The sequence below is a fragment of the Anas platyrhynchos genome, chromosome 15 (assembly GCF_047663525.1).
Source record: "Anas platyrhynchos isolate ZD024472 breed Pekin duck chromosome 15, IASCAAS_PekinDuck_T2T, whole genome shotgun sequence".
Taxonomy (NCBI): Eukaryota; Metazoa; Chordata; class Aves; order Anseriformes; family Anatidae; genus Anas; species Anas platyrhynchos.
The window spans coordinates 12688584-12710120 of record NC_092601.1 but is presented as its reverse complement, the minus strand read 5'-3'; the positions used below and the strand labels follow the sequence as shown (position 1 = coordinate 12710120).

The 21537-nt window shown below is 38.8% G+C and overlaps 3 protein-coding genes and 1 long non-coding RNA gene across 11 annotated transcripts in view; 2 read left to right on the top strand and 2 right to left on the bottom strand.

Moving 5' to 3' along the window:
* Positions 1-11559, bottom strand: part of LOC113845268 (uncharacterized) — a 51596-nt gene extending 40037 nt beyond the window's left edge. Inside the window, exons 1-3 of one of the 4 annotated variants that reach the window (XR_011803524.1) lie at positions 11426-11559; positions 9620-9725; positions 8106-8157 (exon numbers count right to left, since the gene is read on the bottom strand). This is a non-coding gene — a long non-coding RNA (uncharacterized lncRNA). Of the gene's footprint in view, positions 1-8105; positions 8247-9619; positions 9726-10066 lie in introns of all 4 variants that reach the window. The other 3 variants (XR_011803522.1, XR_011803523.1, XR_003500727.3) reach the window with 3 other exon arrangements.
* On the top strand, positions 606-4815 carry LOC101803770 (parvalbumin, thymic CPV3). The gene is made up of 4 exons (XM_072023791.1): positions 606-1982; positions 2356-2488; positions 2913-3022; positions 4567-4815. Exons 1-4 carry the CDS (start codon positions 1922-1924, stop codon positions 4590-4592), a joined length of 330 nt encoding a protein of 109 aa, XP_071879892.1. The 5' UTR covers positions 606-1921; the 3' UTR covers positions 4593-4815.
* The window catches only part of CCZ1 (CCZ1 homolog, vacuolar protein trafficking and biogenesis associated), a 17504-nt gene continuing 7458 nt past the window's right edge, over positions 11492-21537 (top strand). Inside the window, exons 1-9 of the mRNA XM_027469305.3 lie at positions 11492-11740; positions 13361-13458; positions 13587-13680; positions 13778-13852; positions 14869-14916; positions 15555-15638; positions 18015-18190; positions 19322-19403; positions 21186-21247. Coding sequence (XP_027325106.1) covers positions 11636-11740; positions 13361-13458; positions 13587-13680; positions 13778-13852; positions 14869-14916; positions 15555-15638; positions 18015-18190; positions 19322-19403; positions 21186-21247 — 824 coding nt within the window. The 5' untranslated portion in view covers positions 11492-11635. The remainder of the gene's footprint in view (positions 11741-13360; positions 13459-13586; positions 13681-13777; positions 13853-14868; positions 14917-15554; positions 15639-18014; positions 18191-19321; positions 19404-21185; positions 21248-21537) is intronic.
* Positions 18185-21537, bottom strand: part of LOC101803177 (radial spoke head 10 homolog B) — a 27268-nt gene continuing 23915 nt past the window's right edge. For all 5 annotated transcript variants that reach the window (XM_072023778.1, XM_027469293.3, XM_027469300.3 and 2 more), the window contains one exon: positions 18185-21395. The gene's annotated coding sequence lies outside the window, so the exon portion shown is untranslated. The remainder of the gene's footprint in view (positions 21396-21537) is intronic.

The following is a 21537-nucleotide window of genomic DNA, read 5'->3' as shown; positions in this document are numbered from 1 at the left end:
ATGCAAATCTTAGGTAGGAAGCAATATGAACACACCGTACTAAGCAAAGAGGAAAGAACATTAAATGGAAACATTAAAGAAAGAACATTAAATGGAAAGAACATTAAGAGACCTGAGATCAGATCTTCAATATACACAAATTAGCATTGTTCAATTGGTTTTCTTCAGACAATTCTAATTGGCTTCAGCCTCTTATATCTAATAGGAAGGAGTCCTTCCAGGTCACTATAAACAGTTTTCATACTGAAAGAAATAGAAGAAAGCATTCTTCTATGCAGCTGGTATTTGGGATGCTTTATCATTATGTCTGATTATTTGTGATTTATACCTCTTTTTTTTTTTTGTACAAAAGAGATATCAAAAAACGGTAAAACTGTAATTAACTGATGTTTGCTTTCTCATGTTATTTGTGATTTATATTTCTCTATCCAGCTTCACATAAACAGATGCTATGCCTGACTTCTCTCACTGACATTAAATAAATGAGTAAAAGCACCACATTCCATAAAGCACCACAATAGCAAAGTCTGATTCCTATGATTTAAAGTAAATCTATTATTGATTTTGTATAATTTAAAATAATTGAAATAAATTATTAAGAACAACTGATTATACATAATCTTCCAAGGATACAGATTAAGAACATTAGTTTATTCATCTTTGCTTAGTTACTTGGTTGTGCCATCAAGGAATGCACTGGTTTCTGTTCTAGCCCTGACTAGGGACAGCTCTGTAATTTAGAAAACAGGACACATGAAATGAAGCCTACTGTAGAAAGATTCCCCTAAATTATGCCCCACTTCCCTCCACCCCAGTGACAAGTTATCTTTGTCAGGATGAACTGTCACCTCAAATCTTTCATCTCCAACTTCTTTTATGTGCTCCAAAGGACAGACTGACTTCAGGAAACCAACCTAGTTCTATTTCATAAGGTTTTGACTGCTGGAGTCAACTTCCAGCAAGCAACTGGAGCGTCCAGAGGTTAACTGAAAATCTTTAGCACACTTGGAGTTGGAAAGGCTATATTTTGATGGCAGAGTCACACTTAATTAATCCCAAGTGGATTTATTAAAAACATTGCACTTCTTGTCCATATTATCTTAGGATATAAATAGAAAGAAAAGTTTAATTAGTTAAGGAAGAAATTTGAGCTAGGTCTCAAATCTAACATTTGATCCATGAAACAGTAACCTAAGTAGTGGTTATTGTCACCTTTTGAATCCTTTATAAGTCGGAGTGGCAAGCCAGAGCCAACAATACTATTTTGCCTGGTATCTCCTCAGCTCTATTTCCTTTACCTAGCTGAGCAAACTACAAAGGTGAGCAGCTGACTTGAGATTGGTTAAATGATGTTACTGTGTAGAGCTGCACCAGTAGTAAGTACAATACCCATTGCTCTAAGATTTTGATTGCTGGAATTACATGTGGATGGACCATCTGTAGATAAGTATGTTTTCTTTTTATTCTTCAGAGCTGGTGGGGGAGAAAACAGAAGCAAACATTCTTGACTTTATTTTTTCCCCCACTGTCTATACTGTTATTTGTATTGCCAACTGCCATGTATTTCAGTAAGAGTCATTGATAGATTGATGGCAATATTGAGTTTAATATGATGTACTTAACCAGGATGCAGGTAATAGCTTAAAAAAGATTTTAAAATTGTACATCAACTCACAATACTGTTTACGCGTTCCATCTCATTTAGAAGTATTATTTCAGCAGTACTATTTTTACAGAAGTAGCGTACTAGATCTTCTAATTTGCTTAGGAACAGCAGCAATTTCAGTCTGATCAAATAGGTTCATCTAACTTTAGAAATCATTAACCAGTATTCCTCAAAACATAGAAAAAACAATTTGTTGTAAGATGCAGTTGCATTTCATAAATCTGTTTGCAATATATTATTTTGAACAGGTTTAACATGAGCCTCACAGACATTCTAAGCCCTTCTGACATTGCTGCTGCTCTGCGGGACTGCCAAGGTGAGAAAACAATTAAAACTCTAAAAATCTATTATTTTCTGTAACACATGGCAAGTCTAATTCAGTCCCAAAAGCATACTGAACAAGCACATACTCAACAGACTTCTGTTGTCTCTTTCCGTAGCAGCTGTCACAGTGCATTTGTTCATGAGATTTCAATTTGTGGGTGGTTTGAGATTGTTTGTAACCTATCGCCCTGATTTCTTGATGTTTACCTGGGCATTGTGCAGTATAGCAAAATGTATTCTTTGTCAGCCTTCACCTACTGTTCATGTTTAGAACAATTAAAATGTAACAAAGCTGCATCCTCAGACCATTTAGGAGCAGTAAACATAGTGGTCTGGGGTTAATTTATTTATTAATTTATTTTCAGCTCCAGATTCCTTTAGTCCCAAAAAATTCTTTCAGATCAGTGGGATGTCTAAAAAGACCAGCAGCCAGCTCAAGGAGATCTTCCGGATTCTTGACAATGACCAAAGTGGCTTTATCGAGGAAGATGAGCTCAAGTAAGGATTTTCTGGGTTACTTTGCCTAGTAAGAGCCTATCCACAAATTACCACTTTTTTCTTTCCAGAACTGTTCCATAAAGGGGTGCCTCAGGTTATACTTAATATTGATAAACCCTTCACCAGATTGTGGATGGTGCATTTGAGCAGACAATCCTGACAGTCAAAGACAAATTAGTAAATACCTGTCATTACTGCGTAGTACAGAAAAAAAAACCAACACCTCCCTGGGGCTGGATTTTGGTAGTGGGCAGAATTCAATGTATCTGGGCTGGACTTACAAAGCAAAACTGTACATGAAGAAAATTTACCCTCCAGTGTTTGTAGTAGATAATCTATTTACAGATAGCTATCAGTGTGATGATACAGCCAACAAAAAATTGTATGCCCTGAAAAATCATAATCAAAGGTGCTTCCCACCTAGGTATTTCCTTCAGAGGTTTGAATGTGGAGCCCGAGTGTTAACTGCCTCAGAAACCAAGACTTTCTTGGCAGCTGCAGACCACGATGGGGATGGTAAAATTGGGGCTGAAGGTATTTATTTCCATATATAACTAAGATCCTCAAGGTGTGTTGTAAGTGATGCGTGATTCTTTTATATTGACGGCACGTTAATGTACCTCCAGTTAATTTGCTGAAACCCTCTCAGTACTGACCTGTGTGAGTGCAGAACTGGTCCCTGACCTTACAGCTTCATCTCTTCAACTCCTCATGCATGAGTAAGTCAAAAAGAAAAGAAAAAAACCCTACCCAGCTTCCTCACCGCCACTGATAGATTTCCAGTTGCTTTGCAAGGAACAGCTCCCTTTTTCTCCTCCCACCTACTCTGATGTAAAGCATCACCAGTTCACTCGTGCTACACGCATGTGAAACGAGGACAAAAGAGCCAGCCCTGCAGAGCAGAATCACCAGCACGTACAAAGGCTCATGTACAGCAGTATCTCCCTAAAGGAATTCTACTAGTTTCAGTGAAATCACTCTAAATGTGCAGGAGCTAGCAGCATGCAGTTGACTATTATTTTTGCATAATAAGGAGAACAGCATGATCGAGTGTCACCGCCCCGACACGAGATACCACAGAAGGCTGTGCGTGCAGATGGAGGTTATTTACCTCCAGTGCCAGGCTACGCATCAGATAAGGAGCGGCTGTTTTAGGAAGCAGCAGATTGCACCCACCCCCTGGAAACACTGCTGTGGTTTAATGGCTGCTCAGCACAAAAACCTCACCATCTCCTAACACTGTCCTTCTGGGTCTCATTTTGGATAGGAAGCACATGCTCACTAAAAAGGCTTGGAGCCAACGGCAGCTTGTCCCACGCGAGAAGCAAGCTGCCCAGCATGCGTGAAAGGCATTTAGGGAAGGGCACGCAGGGAATGTGCTGCCGTGCGGATTGCCCAACTCACTGCGCCAGGGGCACAGGACTCTTCTGTTCCTTCTTTGGAAGGAATTAAATCCAGTTCCTTAGGAAACATGCCAGAACAACCACACATGATTTATGAAGCGATCTATATGTTTAATAGAGTCTTTCTGGGACACGATTGATCAGATGCTCTTAACTCACAGAAGACATTTAAAAAAAACTTTCTAATGCTGGTATCTTGTTGAACACCACAATACCACATGAAGCTTCACACATTTTTAGCTTTATCCTCTCATCTAAATCAATAGTTCTCAACTGCTGAAGCACTACAAACAGCTAGTAAGACACAAGGATTCATGTTTAATCCTGCCTGAGGTCTGTTTATTCTGACCCTACATTGGCCATTCCATTAAATTTGCCAAAAATAACTATTAGGCAGAGAGGGCTAGAACTACCCTGGGCACTTATTATTCCTTATAAATGTCAGAAAATCACTGCCTTTCCAATCTGTTGTTTGATTAATTAAATTTGTCTGCCTAAACAGGAAATTTAGGCAATGTCTCTCTTGCATGCAAGTTTCTTCCATTCTGATCATTTATCAGGTAATTGCTTTCTGTCTATTTCGATTCTAAATCTCTTGATAAGCCATTAATCTTTTCCTCCTAATCCTTTTATTTTATTTTTTAATATTTTATTTTATTGCCTTATTTTTCACAGAATTCCAGGAAATGGTGCAATCTTAGAGGTTCAAAAAGACCAAACAGGATAGAATTGGGATGAACCTGCAAGAAAAACTCCGAAACCTTGAAAATCAGCAGTCCCTTATGTATTTATCTTGACAGTGTCTGTTATTTGTTCACTGACTTAATAATATAATGAAACACTGATTCATGATTTTTTTTTTCATTGTGTGGACCATTTACCATGTTCTAAACTCTACCAGACACTTAAAAAATATCCAATAAAAATAATTACTTACTGCAGCTTGTCTGGTTTTTTTGAACAATAAATGGAAACATATGAATTCTTAAACAGAAAGTGTTAATCTCTCAAAGATCTTAATCTTATCTGAGCCTCATATATAGATCTGATTGAACTCAGTGGGAGTTCTCTCTACAATAGACTTTCTGTATTAAGCTTGAAGTCCTCAAAACCCTCAGTTCTTAGGCCAAGACTAGGGGCTCAGACATAACTAGGAGGTAGGTGAAGAGTCATCTCTTGTTGACTTCAAAATGAAAAGCAGTATTTTTTTTAATTATTTTTTTTTTTGCCTAGGAAATGGTTTCTACATGAGAGCGTTGCAGTTTCAAGCTGTATTTTTTTTTACATTAACCAACCAAGAGAAGTTAAAAATCATATGTTTTCATGTGGAAAGAATTTAAAAAAAGGAAAAATGCCTCTGTGGACTTGAGGCTTCATATAAACTGTAAGGCTTTAAAAAATAGAGGGGAAGCAAAATATGTCCTTCTTTGTGTTTTTTTTTTTTTTTTTAAGCTTTCTCAAAGGGAGGACTAAAAGTGTGGAGGAAAGACTTGTAGAAATGCACGTTGAGAAAGCTCCAACGTATTCTAGCTGGTATTTCTGGGCTATGTCGCCTAACATAATAGTAATTGAGAAATTCCTCTTAGCCTCAAACGCATTCATCACTGAAGCAAAAACATTTAAATACACTTAATTTTTCTCACTAGACAGCAGCACAAACGCAATCATGATTCATCCTTGAGTACTCACCTCTATTGCCTTCTCTACAGCCAACGAATATTCTGCGAGCCAAGCACTGAAGAACCAGGCAGAAAAATTTACTGCTTTAAACATGTATACATTACCCTACATCTCTTAACAGCTGATGGTTAAAAATAGATTTTTTGTCCCATTTCAAAATGTTTTAAATCACCTTAGTTTAGTTATTCATACACTGGGATACTCAGGATATGTGAGAATTTAAAGCAATTGTGAGATTTTTCCTTTTATTGTGCAAAATAATAATAACAAACTGATAAAAAATTAATACTGAATTTAAATAATCTTTCTGAACATGAAGAAATGTTCTCACCTGCCAAAATTCCCTGGAGTATCAAGGACTTAAACAAAGCAAACAAAGCTACTCAGATTTACATGAGGTAAGGATCAGACCCATGGAGAGATTCTGATAGCATAAGATGGATGTCACAGGATATTCACAAGAAATAAAATTTGTTCTTGGCAACAAAACCAGCCTGGTGACAGAAGGGTTTTGGACTAGATCACATGTAAGTTACAAACCATTCTCCATTTCACTGACAATTAACTTTCCTGACCTTGACTAACCATATTACATTAAGCAGGAAAATGCATGTAAAAACAAAAAAGTTTCCAGTTGCCATTGCACTCTGTATCTCCTCTCAACATCTCAGCCTCCTCATCATGTTCCTACACAAAGAAACCCAGAGGCAAAGTACAAATTCTGTTATTCTCCACTAAGATGCAACACACTGCTGGAGCCAGTCGCTGGACAGGAGGTAGACAGAAGATTTATGCACTGCCCTGACCCAAAACAAGTTTTTCAGTGAAATTAGAACTTTCTTCGTTTTCCAGAAAACAGAATATATTACAGTCATCTGCATTAGAAGTTCCTGTAAAACTTCTGAGCTACAAAACTTAAGACCAATCAAGATGCCAACAAAAAGACTAGGGAAGCATCTTTTGGCCACTAGCCTGATATGTATCTTCTTTTACCCAATTTATATGTAAAGTCTTTATTAGAAACTTGTGCATCATTACTAGCTTGAAACATGCCTCAGTTCTTTGTTTATAGCTTATTATTCGATACAAGTCAGTACCAAACAAGAAAGATGCAAGTCACTTACTCTGAGCTATTTTGAAATATCTCTAGCACCCCAAGTACCGCAGTTAAAGGAATCCTTCCACACATTTCCATCACACACACACATAAAAAGTACCTTGAAAGTACCAAAGTACAGCAGCTACTGCAGCAGATTACTGGTTTCTGTGGGAATTTGCATTTTAATTAAAGGGAAATTCTCTGACGTGGGATTTCTGAAATACAAGAAACTTTTAAAGTAAAATCAACTTATCATTTCCCTGGGATCCCTCAGGTGCTAAATCATACTTTCAAATGCTGTTGGCCTTGTCTGTAAAACACATGAAAGTGATATCTCAAATTGGATTTTCTCATTGACAGAGATACCGTTCTGCTCCATGGCCTAAAACAAAGTGTCATAGCTAAGCCTCATTCTATAGACATGGTACGCTGAATTCTGATTGCTTTCAAGCAGGGAGGGAGTTGTAACTTAGAAAGCTCCCACACAGGGGTCTACTGACTGACAAAGAAGGAAAAATATTTTACCATATTGTAAGGACACAGTATGTTGCATTATTTATCACGCTATTGGTGCACACCGAAGAACATGAGCAGCTAATTTCTACAACTGTTGTAATAAATGAAATGGAAATAAGGGCTGCCTTTATCAAGCATATTCAGTACAAAGATTTGACCAGAGACAGCATTCAGAAATCAGCTACCACTAACAATCATGTTTACAGACTGCAATAAAATTTGCAGCTAGTTATCAGAACTGCCACTTGTAAATTATATTCTAAAACATTTTACTGGATACAACTATAAAAATACATTTTTAGAAAATACTTGGAAATACCAGAATACCTATGATTCCAGCAAGAATACAAGTCTCTTTAGTTCCTTTGCATGTTTACATTATTTACACCATAATACTCTGTAAAAATATCCTGTCTGTGAACAGTTAAAATTAAATATAAAATGTAAAAGAATAAACAGTGGCCTATTCAACCTCTCAGCATGGAAAGAAAAAACACAATACCATGCTTTAAATGCATCAAACTATGACATAATTCCTCATGTAATTCTCTCTCTTTCAAGTCTTGCTGTGATCAGCAGGGAAACAGCTAACATATTACTGTTAATCGTCTTCAGTGCTGAAATCCTTTTACCTGCCTAGCCCCCTCCTCATCCACTCTTCCCAGCTCTTTTTTCATGGGTACTACAGATTCAGTCTACTGACAACGCCTAGGCTTTCCTAGCACATTAAACAAATCAAAACATTTGAATATCTCCAGTTTTTCATGAAAGTAGGATTTTTATTTTATTTATTTATTTATTTTTGCTATTCAGTGACTCTGCATCCTTAACCAAAACTAGTATAAATTTACTACCTTCCACTATGGAATCTTGGATTCTGCAAAGCGTACACAACTGTTATTAAACCATCTCTACTCACCGTGACACTCAAATAGCTTCTTGCATTCCTTGACACCACAGTAAGAGCAAATCTGGGGGAGATGAACAACACTCTTCAGAGCAAAGGCAGGACCCTCGCGTCTCGTTGCAGTGTTACATTTTCACACAGAGCTACAAAGGCCTGGTACAGAATTAACAAAGCATGCAGAGTAGGGATACACAGCCATTGTGCTTTTTGCTGGATCACAGCACTATTTTGTAATTTATTTGCGAAACTAATCCCAAACTGCTGAGTCCACACATTTGTTAACACATTTTGACCACATACTGTCAATGGAACAGCTATGTGAGCTGTCAGCTGTATTTACTTACAGCTGTCAGCTCCAACACCCAGAGTGATTGATAGCATACCTTTTTGTTAAGTCTGTTACTATGCAGCTGATGGAAATGCTCAAAATAGTACCTAGAAACAGGCTCAACAAACCAAAAAGTATGACTGTACGATGCTGAAGATATTACTATTCCTTATTCCAACTTGTTTGTTGTTGGTGTTTTTTTTTTTTTAAATATAAATTGGAAAGCACTAATAAAGTTCTTAATTATTTGTCTCTTGATGCTGGGGTTGTCCTGTCAAATTTCCAAAGTACTTATACAGCAGTTTAATTTTACGTAATCATGGGCTAGGAATCACATTTCAAACTCAGGGAGATCTGATGCCACTTTGCAAATGCCAAGGTGTGGTGTTACTGCACATACAATTAAGAAGATGGGATGAAATTGGAACCACAATTGAAGTTTCTTCCCACCCTGTTAATTTGTATATCAGAGATGTAATAATTTAAATTAATTGAATCTATTATCACTTCCTCTTTGTAGATTCTCATAAATACTTCCACCAAGAACGATATAAAATTACATGTGAGATTCCATTGAGCAGAACTGTATTTTAGCAATCACTACAGATATGTTAATACCCTTTCTAAAGGGAGTTTGGCACGGAAATACCTTCCTTATCAATCACCAGTCACAGTAAGTATCCACTGTCCAACCATACATGCCTCCACAGTTCATCCCTTGCAACAGTATTTGTATTACAGCAGTAAACAGGCATCCTAGTCATACACCAGGATCTTAGTTAAATCCCAAACAAACACACATCTAAAAGATTATCCCAACCCAAACCAAAATCCAGTCACCATGGTTTTATAGTTTCTTTGGTAAGAAATAAATAAACCTGTTATTTACACCACCAATTTCAAGGATTTTCATGTTTTGCTTCAAGTGAGTGATACAAAGAAATTTATCTTTTCTGGCCTGCTACCCTAATCACCACCACCATGAACAGGGGGGAACCTTTGTTTTTTTTAACTGCTACATTCAGTACTGACTGCATGTTCCCAGAAATTGTCTCACCTGTGCAACAACCTTTAAACTGACAGGCCATAACTCCAACATCTGAGCAAAGCACTGAAATTTAGCTCACAGCTGTAGGGTAGGAAGCTAGAACTACCATTTTTAGATGCCTACTCCTGAGGCAGATGGCCTGATACTTACTCAGCATGAACTCAGGGCAATCCTGTAGGCCTCATGGCACCAGCACCTTCCCATTCCTGCTTTTTGTGCTGGCCAGGGGCAGAAGTCACTTTAACCTACTGTCTCTCTGAAAAAATGAAGTTAAATTACAGATCAGAATCTCTTGGCAGCTTTGGAAACACTTCCTACAGCTGTTTAAGACCTGGCTGACAGTGACTGGAAGCACAGTATGGTGTCCCTCCAACCACTGCAGTTCACGCAACACCATGAGCTTCTTGGCTCTTAAGAGGTTTGGGTTAAACACCATGAGCACAGGCAGGAGAGGTCACACCCAAGGCAGTGTTGAGCTCCGCACCCATGGAAAACAAACCTGCACACACATACTACTTTCACGTGAATTCACATGCTCACACTGCCTTAAGCCAGGCTTACAGGCCTCATTCCAGCAGCTTGCCTGGCACACCATACCTCACAGCCAGCCCAGGACCGCCATTTTGTGGCTCCCCTCCCTCACAGGAGGCACACCCCGCCATTTTGCGTCTTCCCTCCCTTACAGGAGGTGCACCCCGCCATTTTGTGCCTCCCCTCCCTCAAATGAGGTGCACCCCAACATTTGGTGCCTCCCCTCCCTCACAGGAGGCGCACCCCGCCATTTTGTGTCTTCCCTCCCTCACACGAGGTGCACCCTGCCATTTTGTGCTTCCCCTCCCTCACAAGACACATACACCACCGTTTTGTGCCTCCCCTCCCTCACAGGAGGCATACCTCACCATTTTGTGCCTCCCTTTGGTTACAGAAGGCAGCAGTCTAGGTACCAGCTGTGTTACAGACACAGCATCCCAGCTGGGATGCAAGACAGACCTAAAACTGACCCTGCCAGCCCTGGAGAAAATTGCATTCCTCTCTCTCTTGCTTACACTGCTCACTTTTTGGGTACAGACTGATTAAATATTAAATTACTGCAGTCTTACATCATCTTTATTCTGCACTAGGCTCACTCAGCACCAAGTTGGGTTTTCAGGAATCAACTCACGAGGCTGATTAGACTATCTGGAATGACATAACTAGCACTGAAAGTACATAGAAACTAGAAGAGCAACCGAAATGACAAAGTGGAAAATGAAAAACCTAAGAGTGCAAGATGTGCAATTATATTTTTTACACCTTTTTTAGATGGTTAAGTAGGCAATTACATAACTTAGCTTTTTTTTTTTTTTTTTTTTTTTTTTTTTTTCTGATTCCCAAGCTTCATACTTGTAAGAGAAGCATCACTGCCTGGCACTATGTATCTGTCTCTACTTATAAATTCACACTGAGATTTTATTAATTTGAAATTGAAAGGTAACAGAAAAGCTTTTCAAGTGCTTAATGAGTTAAATGCAGCTACCTAATATGTGCCACACATAAAATAACCAGAATAAATGTAATGCATCCATTCATGGAGAGAGGATTACCTGCACTACGTGATGCTGGGACGAAATGTCTTTCAAGATATTCAAAGTTGTGGATCTCATCTCTCAAACCTTGTTTTTTAACCCTAGAAATAAGGCGTTTCTACTTTTTCAGCTACTGGGCGTCTTTGAGTGGAAGGGAACTGAACCGTTCTGTGGTTTTGCTCTTCAGAAAGGGGCAGCTTTGGCCAAAAGCTTGGTGATTTGGCACCGTCCAAACCGGCAGGACCCCTCGCCTGCAGAGGGGCTGCTGGAGGCTCCAGCAGGGCTCGGGGATCACCTCTCGCTGAGGGGGACTCCCGCCCCGCTCCCCGACCCCCGCCGCCCCTCAGAGCACCGGGCCGTGCCCGAGGCAGGGCTGCCCAGCGCCGCCCACCTCTCTCTCTCCGCCGGCTGTGGCGCTGCGGAGCGCCGTGTCCCGCCGGGCACAGGAGCACTTCCCGGGCCGTGCCGTGCCGTTCCGGGGCGGGGGAGAAGGCGGAAGCGGTGTGGGGCTGGTGCCGGTGCCGGCGGAGGGCCCTGGGCTGCTCCCTGATGGTGTGTGGCGGCGGCGGCCGGCCCCAGGCGCGCTCGCTTCCAGCTCGGTATGGCGACGGCGGCGGCGGGGGGAGCCGCCCAGGAGAAGCAGCTCGCTCCGACCCTGCTCAGTTTCTTCATCTACAACCCCAAGCTGGGGCCCAAAGAGGGAGAGGTACCGGAGGGAGGGACGCCGCGGCTCGGGGCTGCGGGGCGAGAAGGGCTCGGGGGCCCTCCGGTGCTGTCCCGGCCCCGGGGTGGCTGTCGGGGCTCGGCTGCCCCTCTCCGAGGCCCTGGGGGCCGGGGGGTTACCGCTTCCCCTGGCTCCTGCGGCCGCCTTCCTCTGGCCGTGTCCTGCTTCAGGCAAAGCAGTGACCAAGATGTTGTCAGTGGTAGCATGTAAATTATATTGCAGGTGGTCTGTTAGGTACTGTGTTTTACTCATGCGCTAACTTCTTCTAAAATACCTTTTTTAATCGCTATAATCTGGTAAAAAAACTCAGTCATTAATTTAGCTAAATCTAAGCTATTGCTAGTTAGCACTAGCATTACAGTGCTCATGCCACTGTGATTTTTAATTTCAATAAGCCAGAATCTGTATTTTTAGATAATAACATATTGTACAATTAGTGTGATAGCCTTTAGATTTAGTAGTGCTTTTGCACAGGGCTGTGGCTGTACTTACTTATTAGTGACTGACGAGGCTGACTGCACCCTCGGTGAGTCCGTGGATGGCTTGAAGCTGGGGGGAAGCTGTTGATGTGCTGGAGGGCAGGGCTGCTGCTTGGAGGGATCCTCGGCAAGCTGGGGAAACAGCTAGCAGAAATCTCACAAAGTCCGACAAAAGCAAATGCAAAGCCCTGCATGTGGGACAAAACGATCTCATGCAGCATGGGCTGGCTGGTTAGAAGGCAGCTTTGCAGAACAGGATCAGGGAGTCCTAGTGAACAACAGGTTGTACATGAATCAGCAGTGTGCCCTTGTGGTAGTGAAAACCAACAGCATCCCAGGCTGGTGAGTGAGAGTGTATTAGCAAGTCAAGAGAAGTGGTCACTTCCCTTTGTTTGTGGTCACTGTGGTCCCCTGGGGCTTCCCAGAGCAGGAAAAACACTGACAGACTGAAGCAGGTCTAGCAGAGAGCCCCTGTTGGTCAGGAGGCTGCAGTACCTGATGTGTCAGGAAACCCTTAGAGAACTGGGTGTGTGCAGCCTGAAAAGCAGAATGTGTTGGAAGGGGGTCTTGTGGCTGTCTTCACCTGCCTGAGGGGCCCTTAGAGAGAGAATGGAGCCAGGTTCTTCTCGAAGAGGCACAGTGGAAGGATAAGAAGCAATGGATGACATTGCAGCAAGGGAAATTCTGATGAGATAATTTCTTCATGTTGAAGTGGTCAAACATCAGAACAGGGCCCAGAAAGTCTGTGCCATCTTCAGCCTTGGAGATACTCAGAACTTGACTGGACAGGGCCCTGAGCAATCTGATCTAGCTTTCAAGCTAGCCATGCTTTGATCTGGCTTTGAAGCTAGCCTTGCTTTGAACTAGCTGTGAAGTGGTTGTGGCCTGTTATTTCAATAGCCTTGGAATTTATAAACCATTTTGAAGTGTCTTGGGATGACTGCTGAAGCATGCTTAAATATGACTTTTAGCCGTTATTACAGAAGCCTATTTAGGTACAAGATAAAATTTTGCCTAAAAGACTGTGATTGAAGTTTAAAAACAATCAGAACATGATCTGAGTATTCTTTAACTTTGATTCTGTTAAAATGCATTTTGCTTTGATTCTTATTTTAAATTTTAGGAAGAAAAGAAGATTCTCTTCTATCACCCAAATGAAGTAGAAAAGAATGAAAAAATTAGAAATGTGGGACTGTGTGAAGCTATAGTACAGTTCACAAGGTATAAAGTCTGACTGCATGACTCATTGTATTAGCACAAACAAAATGCTTAAAATTTCCCACTCATATATGTTTTCTTTTTGTGTGTGTATATAAATATCTATATCTACATCAATGTTTTCTTTCTAGGACCTTTAGTCCAACAAAACCTGCAAAATCCCTACATACACAGAAGAACAGACAATTTTTCCATGAACCTGAAGAGAATTTCTGGATGGTCATGGTACTTATGCATATGATATGCATATTTCTAAAACATCATATCAGAATGTTCTCAATGCATTCTGCATTGTCTAATGCCAGCCTGTTCCACCTTCTAGGTTGTACGAAACCCTATAATAGAAAAACACAAAGATGGAAAACCAGTCTATGAATATCAGGAAGAAGAATTACTGGTAATACTGAACTCTCCCTTCTCCCCCCTTTTAAATAAGTTATTGCATTTTAAGAGTAGCACCAGAAATACCTTAGTTTGATTCTTATTGAACTGCAGCCAAATTGACTTAAAATATGCATATAGCCATAAATGGAAAAAAGACAAAGTAGTTTTCAATACAGTTTAGAGAAGACAGCAAGACAGGGAATTATCTAAATAGCAGTTCAAGATCACCTAAAAAACATCAGTGAAATACACAGCTGTGAGACTTTTTTGATTGGAATGGGCAAGTATTCCTTAGGATCTGTTAATTTTTATTTAAGAATCTGTAAGATTCTTGAATGTAGTTTTATTAGGTTTAAGTACATGTTTTACAACTTTAAGACTACCAGTCATCTTTACTAATAAGCTGGAAAGCCAAACAGCTCAAACCTGTCACGGGATTTCTCATCCAGACTGCAGTATCTTTACGCCAGTTTAATTGTATGCAGGAAAGGCATTTGGTCAGCTGGAATAATATTTAAAGAGGTGGTTGTTTATGCTGCCTCTGTTCATTACAGTATGCATACTAATGCTGTTACTTCTTTAGTCCTGTGATAAAGATTGGTGTTGTCACTCTGTTTCATCAAACAATAAAAGTCTTTTTTTTTCATTAAGATTTTAGTCCAATAACAACTTGCTATGATGTCCCACCTCCTTTAGCCTTTGAATGTGAAAAAGAGAACAGCGGTCAGAAATAAGTTAATTTTAATTGACCACTGGCCTTAGGGAAATACACTATTTGTGACTGATATCTTGTGCTTGAGTTAATAATGTTTGATATTAAAGGGGGGAAGGACTCCCTTTGAAATAGTATCTTATATGTATGAAGAAATCTCTAGATGTTGACTGAAAATGCTATTTAACTTTTCAGAGACCAAATTCTCTAATTTGTGCATGTGCCTGCTCTTTGAGTGTTTGTTATGTGTAGTTCACAAAAAGAATATTTGAAATACTGTCTCTGCTTGTACTAATGCCTTGCTCTTTTTTCTGCAGGATAAGGTCTATAGTTCGGTCCTGCAGCAGTGCTACAGCATGTACAAGGTAGAGTTAATAATACAGAGGCTCTACTTCTGGGCAGAGAAAGAGATCCTTATGGTACTATTTGGATGTGCAAGCTCATCATTGCTTTGAGATGCTTGTCTCATTGCTGTTGGCTGCAGTAATAACTCTTAATAACTATTCCTGAAGCTGTAATAGTGGTGATGGAAGAGAAAAAATAAAGCTGTTGCAGTTGCCAGTGTTAGTTCATTAGCTTACAGTAAAAATAAGAGCCTTCTAATTTCCGTGAAGTCCAGATTTCTTCTTTCGTGGACATTTATGACACTAAGCACTTGCTTTTGATGTTTATATTATCTGTTGGAGAAACAATACTGAATAAAGGCTATTAAAATGGCTTTTAGAAAATAAGGAATTAAGATGTTTAAGCAACACCGGTAAGTAACTTCTCTACTAATGGAGAATTTGTTTTCCTTCTCTAATTCTGACCATGCTGCTATGTATACCTGGAGTCTGCAAATCTGAGAGAGGAGCTTTCAATAAGGGAGGGGTAAATTGGCATCTATGCGGAGTTGAAGTACTGAGGCACAGAAGCTGTATTGTAATCTAGCTATATTCATAGTCGAGTTACTTGAAATTAAGGTAACTACAAAATTATCTGACTGACTTCTTTTAACCACTAGCTTTTCAATGGCACATTTGTGAAAGCCATGGAAGATGGAGGTGTAAAAGTTCTAAAGGAAAGACTAGAGAAGTTCTTCCATCGGGTAAGACTTTATTTTTCAGGCATATACAGTGTGATTCTACATTGGAAATAAAAAGTAAAACTTTTCTCTATGTGGCTTCAGTGTATCTCTAAAACATGAGCAGTGGAAAAGATGTAGCAACAATACAAAAAGCCTAGTTACTTGTTCTTTCCAAATACTTCCTGCTTCCTACTACTTCTTTAAAGGAGTTGAACCACAAAAAGGGTTGTAGTTTGATAGAAGAGTTTAGCTATTGAATATTTTTTTTTCTAATGGAATCATGTTAATTCTTTGGAAATTCTGCTTTAACGTTTGAATCGGTTAGTGGGATAATCATTTGTGAAGACCTATCTGAGAAACTGTTAAAGAATGATTCAAATTGGAAAGAACCTAGAAAGGCTATTGTAGTTCAACCACCTGCTCGAAGTAGGGTAACACTGAATTAAAATTAGGTTGCATGTGGCTTTGGCTGGTTGACTCTTAAAAGTATCCAGGGCTGGAGTTTCTACGACCACCATGCACAGACATTGACTTTCCATAGCACAGTGAAGTAATTGATAGTTGTGATTTTTAACTATATTTTTTTTCTGTGTGGGATCAACAGTCATGCCTGAGAAGGTTTCAGGAAATAAACCTTGTTTATAACTTGTCTTCAGTATTTAACTTCAATTTTGAACAGCAAACGCTTTAGTAAAAGGATGGAAAGCAAAACTTATTTCTGAGCAGGAAGTCAATCAAATATTTTCATTTAACTTTCATGTAAAGTAGTCACATCTAGCAAAAGTTTGAGTTCCTACATGCAAAGTTTAATCGAGCTGACTTCAGAAGATAGCAGCCAAGTGTCTGTCTGCCCCCATTCTTCTCATTTGCATGGAAGGAAATGGAGAGCTGGTGTCAGCAGTTAGTTCTCGTTGTAGAGATTTGAATATTGCTATCTCTGATAATGATAAGAGTGTAGACACTGCATACTGATGTTTAAAATTGTTCTCTTATGAACTTTTAAGAAAAAAGTGTAAAAAAAAAAAAGTACAATTCAAACTGATTTTAGGATAGGCTTTTTTTTTTTGTATTGTTTTGTTTTTCTTGGTTTTGGATTTTTCTGTTTGCATGTTTGTTTCTTGTAAGGCTATCATAGACCCTAGAATGCACTCTGTTGGCACAGGGAGTCCTTCTTTGATTTGCTGGTGTATACTTTTGTCTAGACTGCATTCAAAAAATACAGCATGGCAAAAAGGGAGGTAATAGATCATCTTTAAAACATTAGTTTTCCTTTCAAGCTCCTACTGAAGATAAAACAGTAGTCACTGAGATTAGTATAACAAACTATTAGTATGTTATTAGTATTAGTAGATTAGTATAACAAACTTTTCCACGGAAAAGTTGTTTCTCTTTTTTGCTGGGGAATTAGAAATGCTTAGAAAGTTTGGTGATGCAAATTACTCTGTTGTAACCCTATTGAATGAATTGGTTATGTGCTGATAGCAGGCTTGGTCTGCATTGAAACTGTGAAAGGAAATGAGACTTAGATAATAAACTGTGACAGAGATCTGTCATACTGTCTGTAAGTACCATGGAATATGTAAATGTGAACAAGAATACACATTTCTAAATGGAATGAGAACAAGCTCTAATTTTTAAGCCAATAAAATTATTCTGCAAAGCTAAAGATTGATCTGAGCAGTTCAATATGTGTGTATGTACTTGGTTGAGTGCAGATTTTTTTTTACTAGGTAGACAAAGATCTTTGTAATGACTTGATAACAACTTGCTTTAGCTATGCTGTCTTGTGTGTGTGAAACTAATTGTTGTTGATTATTTCCTACTAGTCTAGTACGGTGGTAATGTATGCAGTGCTGACTAGTGAAGTTCAAAAGCGGGGCTTGTATTATTGCTTGGTATTTGGTAATGTGAAATGACTGTAGAGGGAGCCACTGGATAACTCATCTTTCATAGACCAGGGTGTCTGATAGTGTGTTTAAAATCTACTGGTAAAGCTTACAATGTATCAGGAAAGAGAATAATAAAAATTTTCTTTTGCACATTGCAAGCTAATGTATTTATCTACTATTTCAGTGAAAATATTTCATAGAATTATTCTGTGATCTAATATTACTACAGAGTTATTTCTGAAATTAAATAGTAGTATGATGGGCTGTGTGTTCTTGTCCTCTCCAAGGATCTTGAGCTAGCCTTAAAAGCTGTTGTTCCTGATTAAATAGTAGTAAATTGACATCTGGATCACACTGATACATTAAGGAGTACTTCAGGCAAACAGGACTAGAAGGGATTTTTTGGATTTTTAGTCTAGATTACAGAGAATTAGACTCAAATTTGTCATTTAAATGTACACATTGGAATTTTTCTGAATTCTAAAAACAACTGTCATTATCCTCTTAGTACTTGCAGACACTGCACTTACAATCTTGCGATCTGCTGGACGTATTTTGTGGAATCAGCTTCTTTCCACTGGATAAAATGACTTACTTGAAAATTCAGTCATTTATTAATAGGATGGAAGAAAGCTTGAACATAGTCAAATATACTGCTTTTCTCTACAATGATCAGCTTATCTGGTAGGTACTCTGATAATTTCTTTTATGTGTTTTTAAATTATCATCCTATAAATAAGTGCCATAATAGTAAAGCTGAATCAGTGAACAAGGTGCATGAAAATGCAAAAACAGAATGCTAGGAAGAGTGATGTGGAAGAAAGTCTTTGGTCTTTTGCTTTAAAAATCTCTAAGCTGTACCAAATTATTATTTCCAAGTAGCCCTAAGGAGCAGCTATAAGCCTGTTCTTGTAGTTCTATTTTATGTCTCCTAAAATCAATGAATCTCTCCGTGCCTGCAATAACTTTAGGTCTTTCCAGTTCTACCAAATATTGATTGGACTTCTATGTGAGTCTTGTTCCTACTAAACTGCTTAAGGTGAAGTCTATGAAACTTTTGAGTTATCATCTCTGCTCTTAAACTAGGTAGTAATATGGCAAGTAGATTCAAAAGTTATTGAGGAAGGAGGAATGTGAGCCTTTTATTAACCTAGTTTCCAGAGCAAACCAAGCAAAAGTTCCAATTTATAGATCTGTATTTAATTTTGCAGGGGCAACTTAAAGTAATAAGCCTTGAAAAAGCACGTTTGATACTTAATTATTCTTTAATATGTCCCAGCCCTCATTGTGAAAAATACTGGGGGGAAGCTTTTTTTTTTTAACACAGACAAGTATTTAAGTTTGCAAAATCAATGCTAACTTAACTTTTCAGCTAATCTAAGGGGCATTTACTGACGTGACACAGTTGTTCAAGGCATACTGCTTCATTCGCAGATAAACATTCTATTTTTCAAAGGGTGTGAGGAAATCATAAGAGAATTGCACTGTGTTTCAGATGAGAAATCTTGTGAGTTTTTTTTTGGAAAGACTTTAAAAAAAATTCCACTACTTTGTACTTACATTATGTAATTATGACATCAAATATGAGTTAGTAGCAGAAGATATGACTTGTATTTTACAGCAAACATGGATGTTAGTTTGTTTCCTGAAAACAAACCCCATTCTATTAAAAATGAATATTCTGGGACTGAATCTACTGAGACACTGAAATGTTGCTACCCTAGTTTCATGTGTGATTTGCTGCCTGTGGTTGGGGGAAAATGTGTGATTTGAGCACTGCAGGACAAACAGCACTTGCTCTACTTGATGTTCTAGGAGTGGACTGGAACAAGATGACATGAGAATTTTGTACAAATATCTCACAACATCTCTGTTTCCAAGACACATGGAGCCTGAGGTATCATAGTGGGAGTGTTTGTTCTTTTTCCTTCTGTCTATTTTGCAATGCTAAAGCCTAAAATACCAAAGAGGAGCATCTCTTTTCCCATACCCACCTTAAAATTCAGTTTAGGAATGCCTGAGATGTATTGCTTTGGCTGCATTCTACTAAACTCAGTAATGTTTGTACCTATCACTTACAGTATGAATTCCTCTCATAATTCGAGTAAGGGTCCCTGATAGGGAATTTCATAAGTGTTGATACCTGATGACTCCTTACAGCACCAGTGGAGACCTGCTCAAACTTAAAAGTGAATGCTCTGCATGTTCTTGACTGTCACCCTCGCAAAAGCCTACAGTGGTCGAGGCAGAGCTGGGTAGACCTGAATCTTTTATGAGTAGTGGACAGTGGGATTGAAATAAGCTTACTGCTCTTCCAATATACTTCCATTATCATGAAAAAAGAGCATTTTAATGGAAGTATTATTTAAAAAAAATTTTTTTTAAAAACGTGCATTTGGGTCTATTAAAGGTGTGCAATGTTAGTGATCGAAGCCGTGGAAGCTTTTAAAGTAATTGAGTAAATTGTGTGTGGTTTTCCAGTTAATAAAGTGTTGCTCAAATACACCAATTTTGATATACAACATTGTAGAAACTCCTTAAGCTGCACAAATACCTAGTAATTGGCCTCTGAGTCTTTGTCCAGCTCAGTGCTTGATGAATAGAACTTTCACACTGCTTAAGGTGAATTTCAGAAGTCATCGAGCCTTATTGACAGGACTTTTTCTTCTCCTGTAACTGAATCAGGCAAGCTTCTTATAGCTTTTAGTGAGCTTTACAAAAAGAAGACATTTGATTTAGGGTGTTTGTTTCAGTCTTCCATGGATTAGCATATGAAGCTGGAGAGGGGAAAGCTTATTGTTCCCTGAACTTGAAAAAATGTATTTGTAGCAATTTAATTAGCTGCTACATGATGTTCACAAACAAAAGGGGAAACCCTATGTTTGATTTGAGTTTTTCCACCTTAGGATATAAATTTTGATGCTAAGAATAGCAAGGGATCTCATTCCCAGAGAAGACTATGGCAACATAGGTAACAGGTGCTAACTGTTTGAGTTAGTTCTCACAATAACTAACAACAAAACAGAGAGAATAGTGCAGAATATCTTCTAAGAAGAAAAATCATGTAAACACAGAACTGTTTACTTCAGTGAGGATTTTTTGTGTGTGTGAGCTTAAGTGGCAGATGTAAATATTAACAGGTAGTAGAAAGTGTGTGGCACAGCCTCATAATTTGAAGTACAGGCTGTGCTTTGGCACAGCAAATGAAAAGTGAGGGATTAGCTAATGTGTGTGTTGCTAATGTAGAACTTGACTGCAGCAGATAAGGTGAACAGACCTGCCTTCCCTGTATGTCACTTTGAAGAATTCATTCAGATGTGTTTCATACCTGCATAATGAAGATACTTCCCTACTTTGTAGTCCTGACCATACTCAGTATTGCAAACAAATCACATCAGCCTAATGGCTAAACAGAACATGGAGTTCAAGACCACATGGAGTTAGTTATCCTTTTCCCCACCCCCAGCAAAGCTCCAAAGTAATAAATGCAAAATCAGAATGTTCTGTTCTGTCAGCATCTCTTTAGCTTTGTCTCCATCATGTTACACAAAGAGTATATATCTTCATGAGCGTTATTTTCTGCAATGGTTTATATATAATATGATATAAAGACAGCCTACAAAAGAGTAACAGAAAATACCTCTAAGCTGTTTTTTTCTTGTGTTCTTTTTTGCTTCAGTTAGCAGGAAGAGATTCTCCAATACGTGCTGAAATGCCAGGAAACCTACAACATTATGGAAGGTAGCCTCTTAATAACTGTCACCATCTACTCCTTCTTCCCTCAAGGGCAAAACATTTGAGAGGAGTGAATTTATTTTTGGGGACATGTTCCACATGTAGTCCATTCCACAGGGTCGCACAGTAGTCAGTACAATGTAAAACTTGACCTCTGAGGGGGAAAAAGAAAAAAAAAAAAAGATAAAAATAAATATGCAGAAACAGAATTTAAGCCTTTTCTTCCCTACTGTTATTAATGCACTGCATGAATAGTTTTGGCAGTGCTCCAGACACTTCTTTTCAGTCAGGCACTT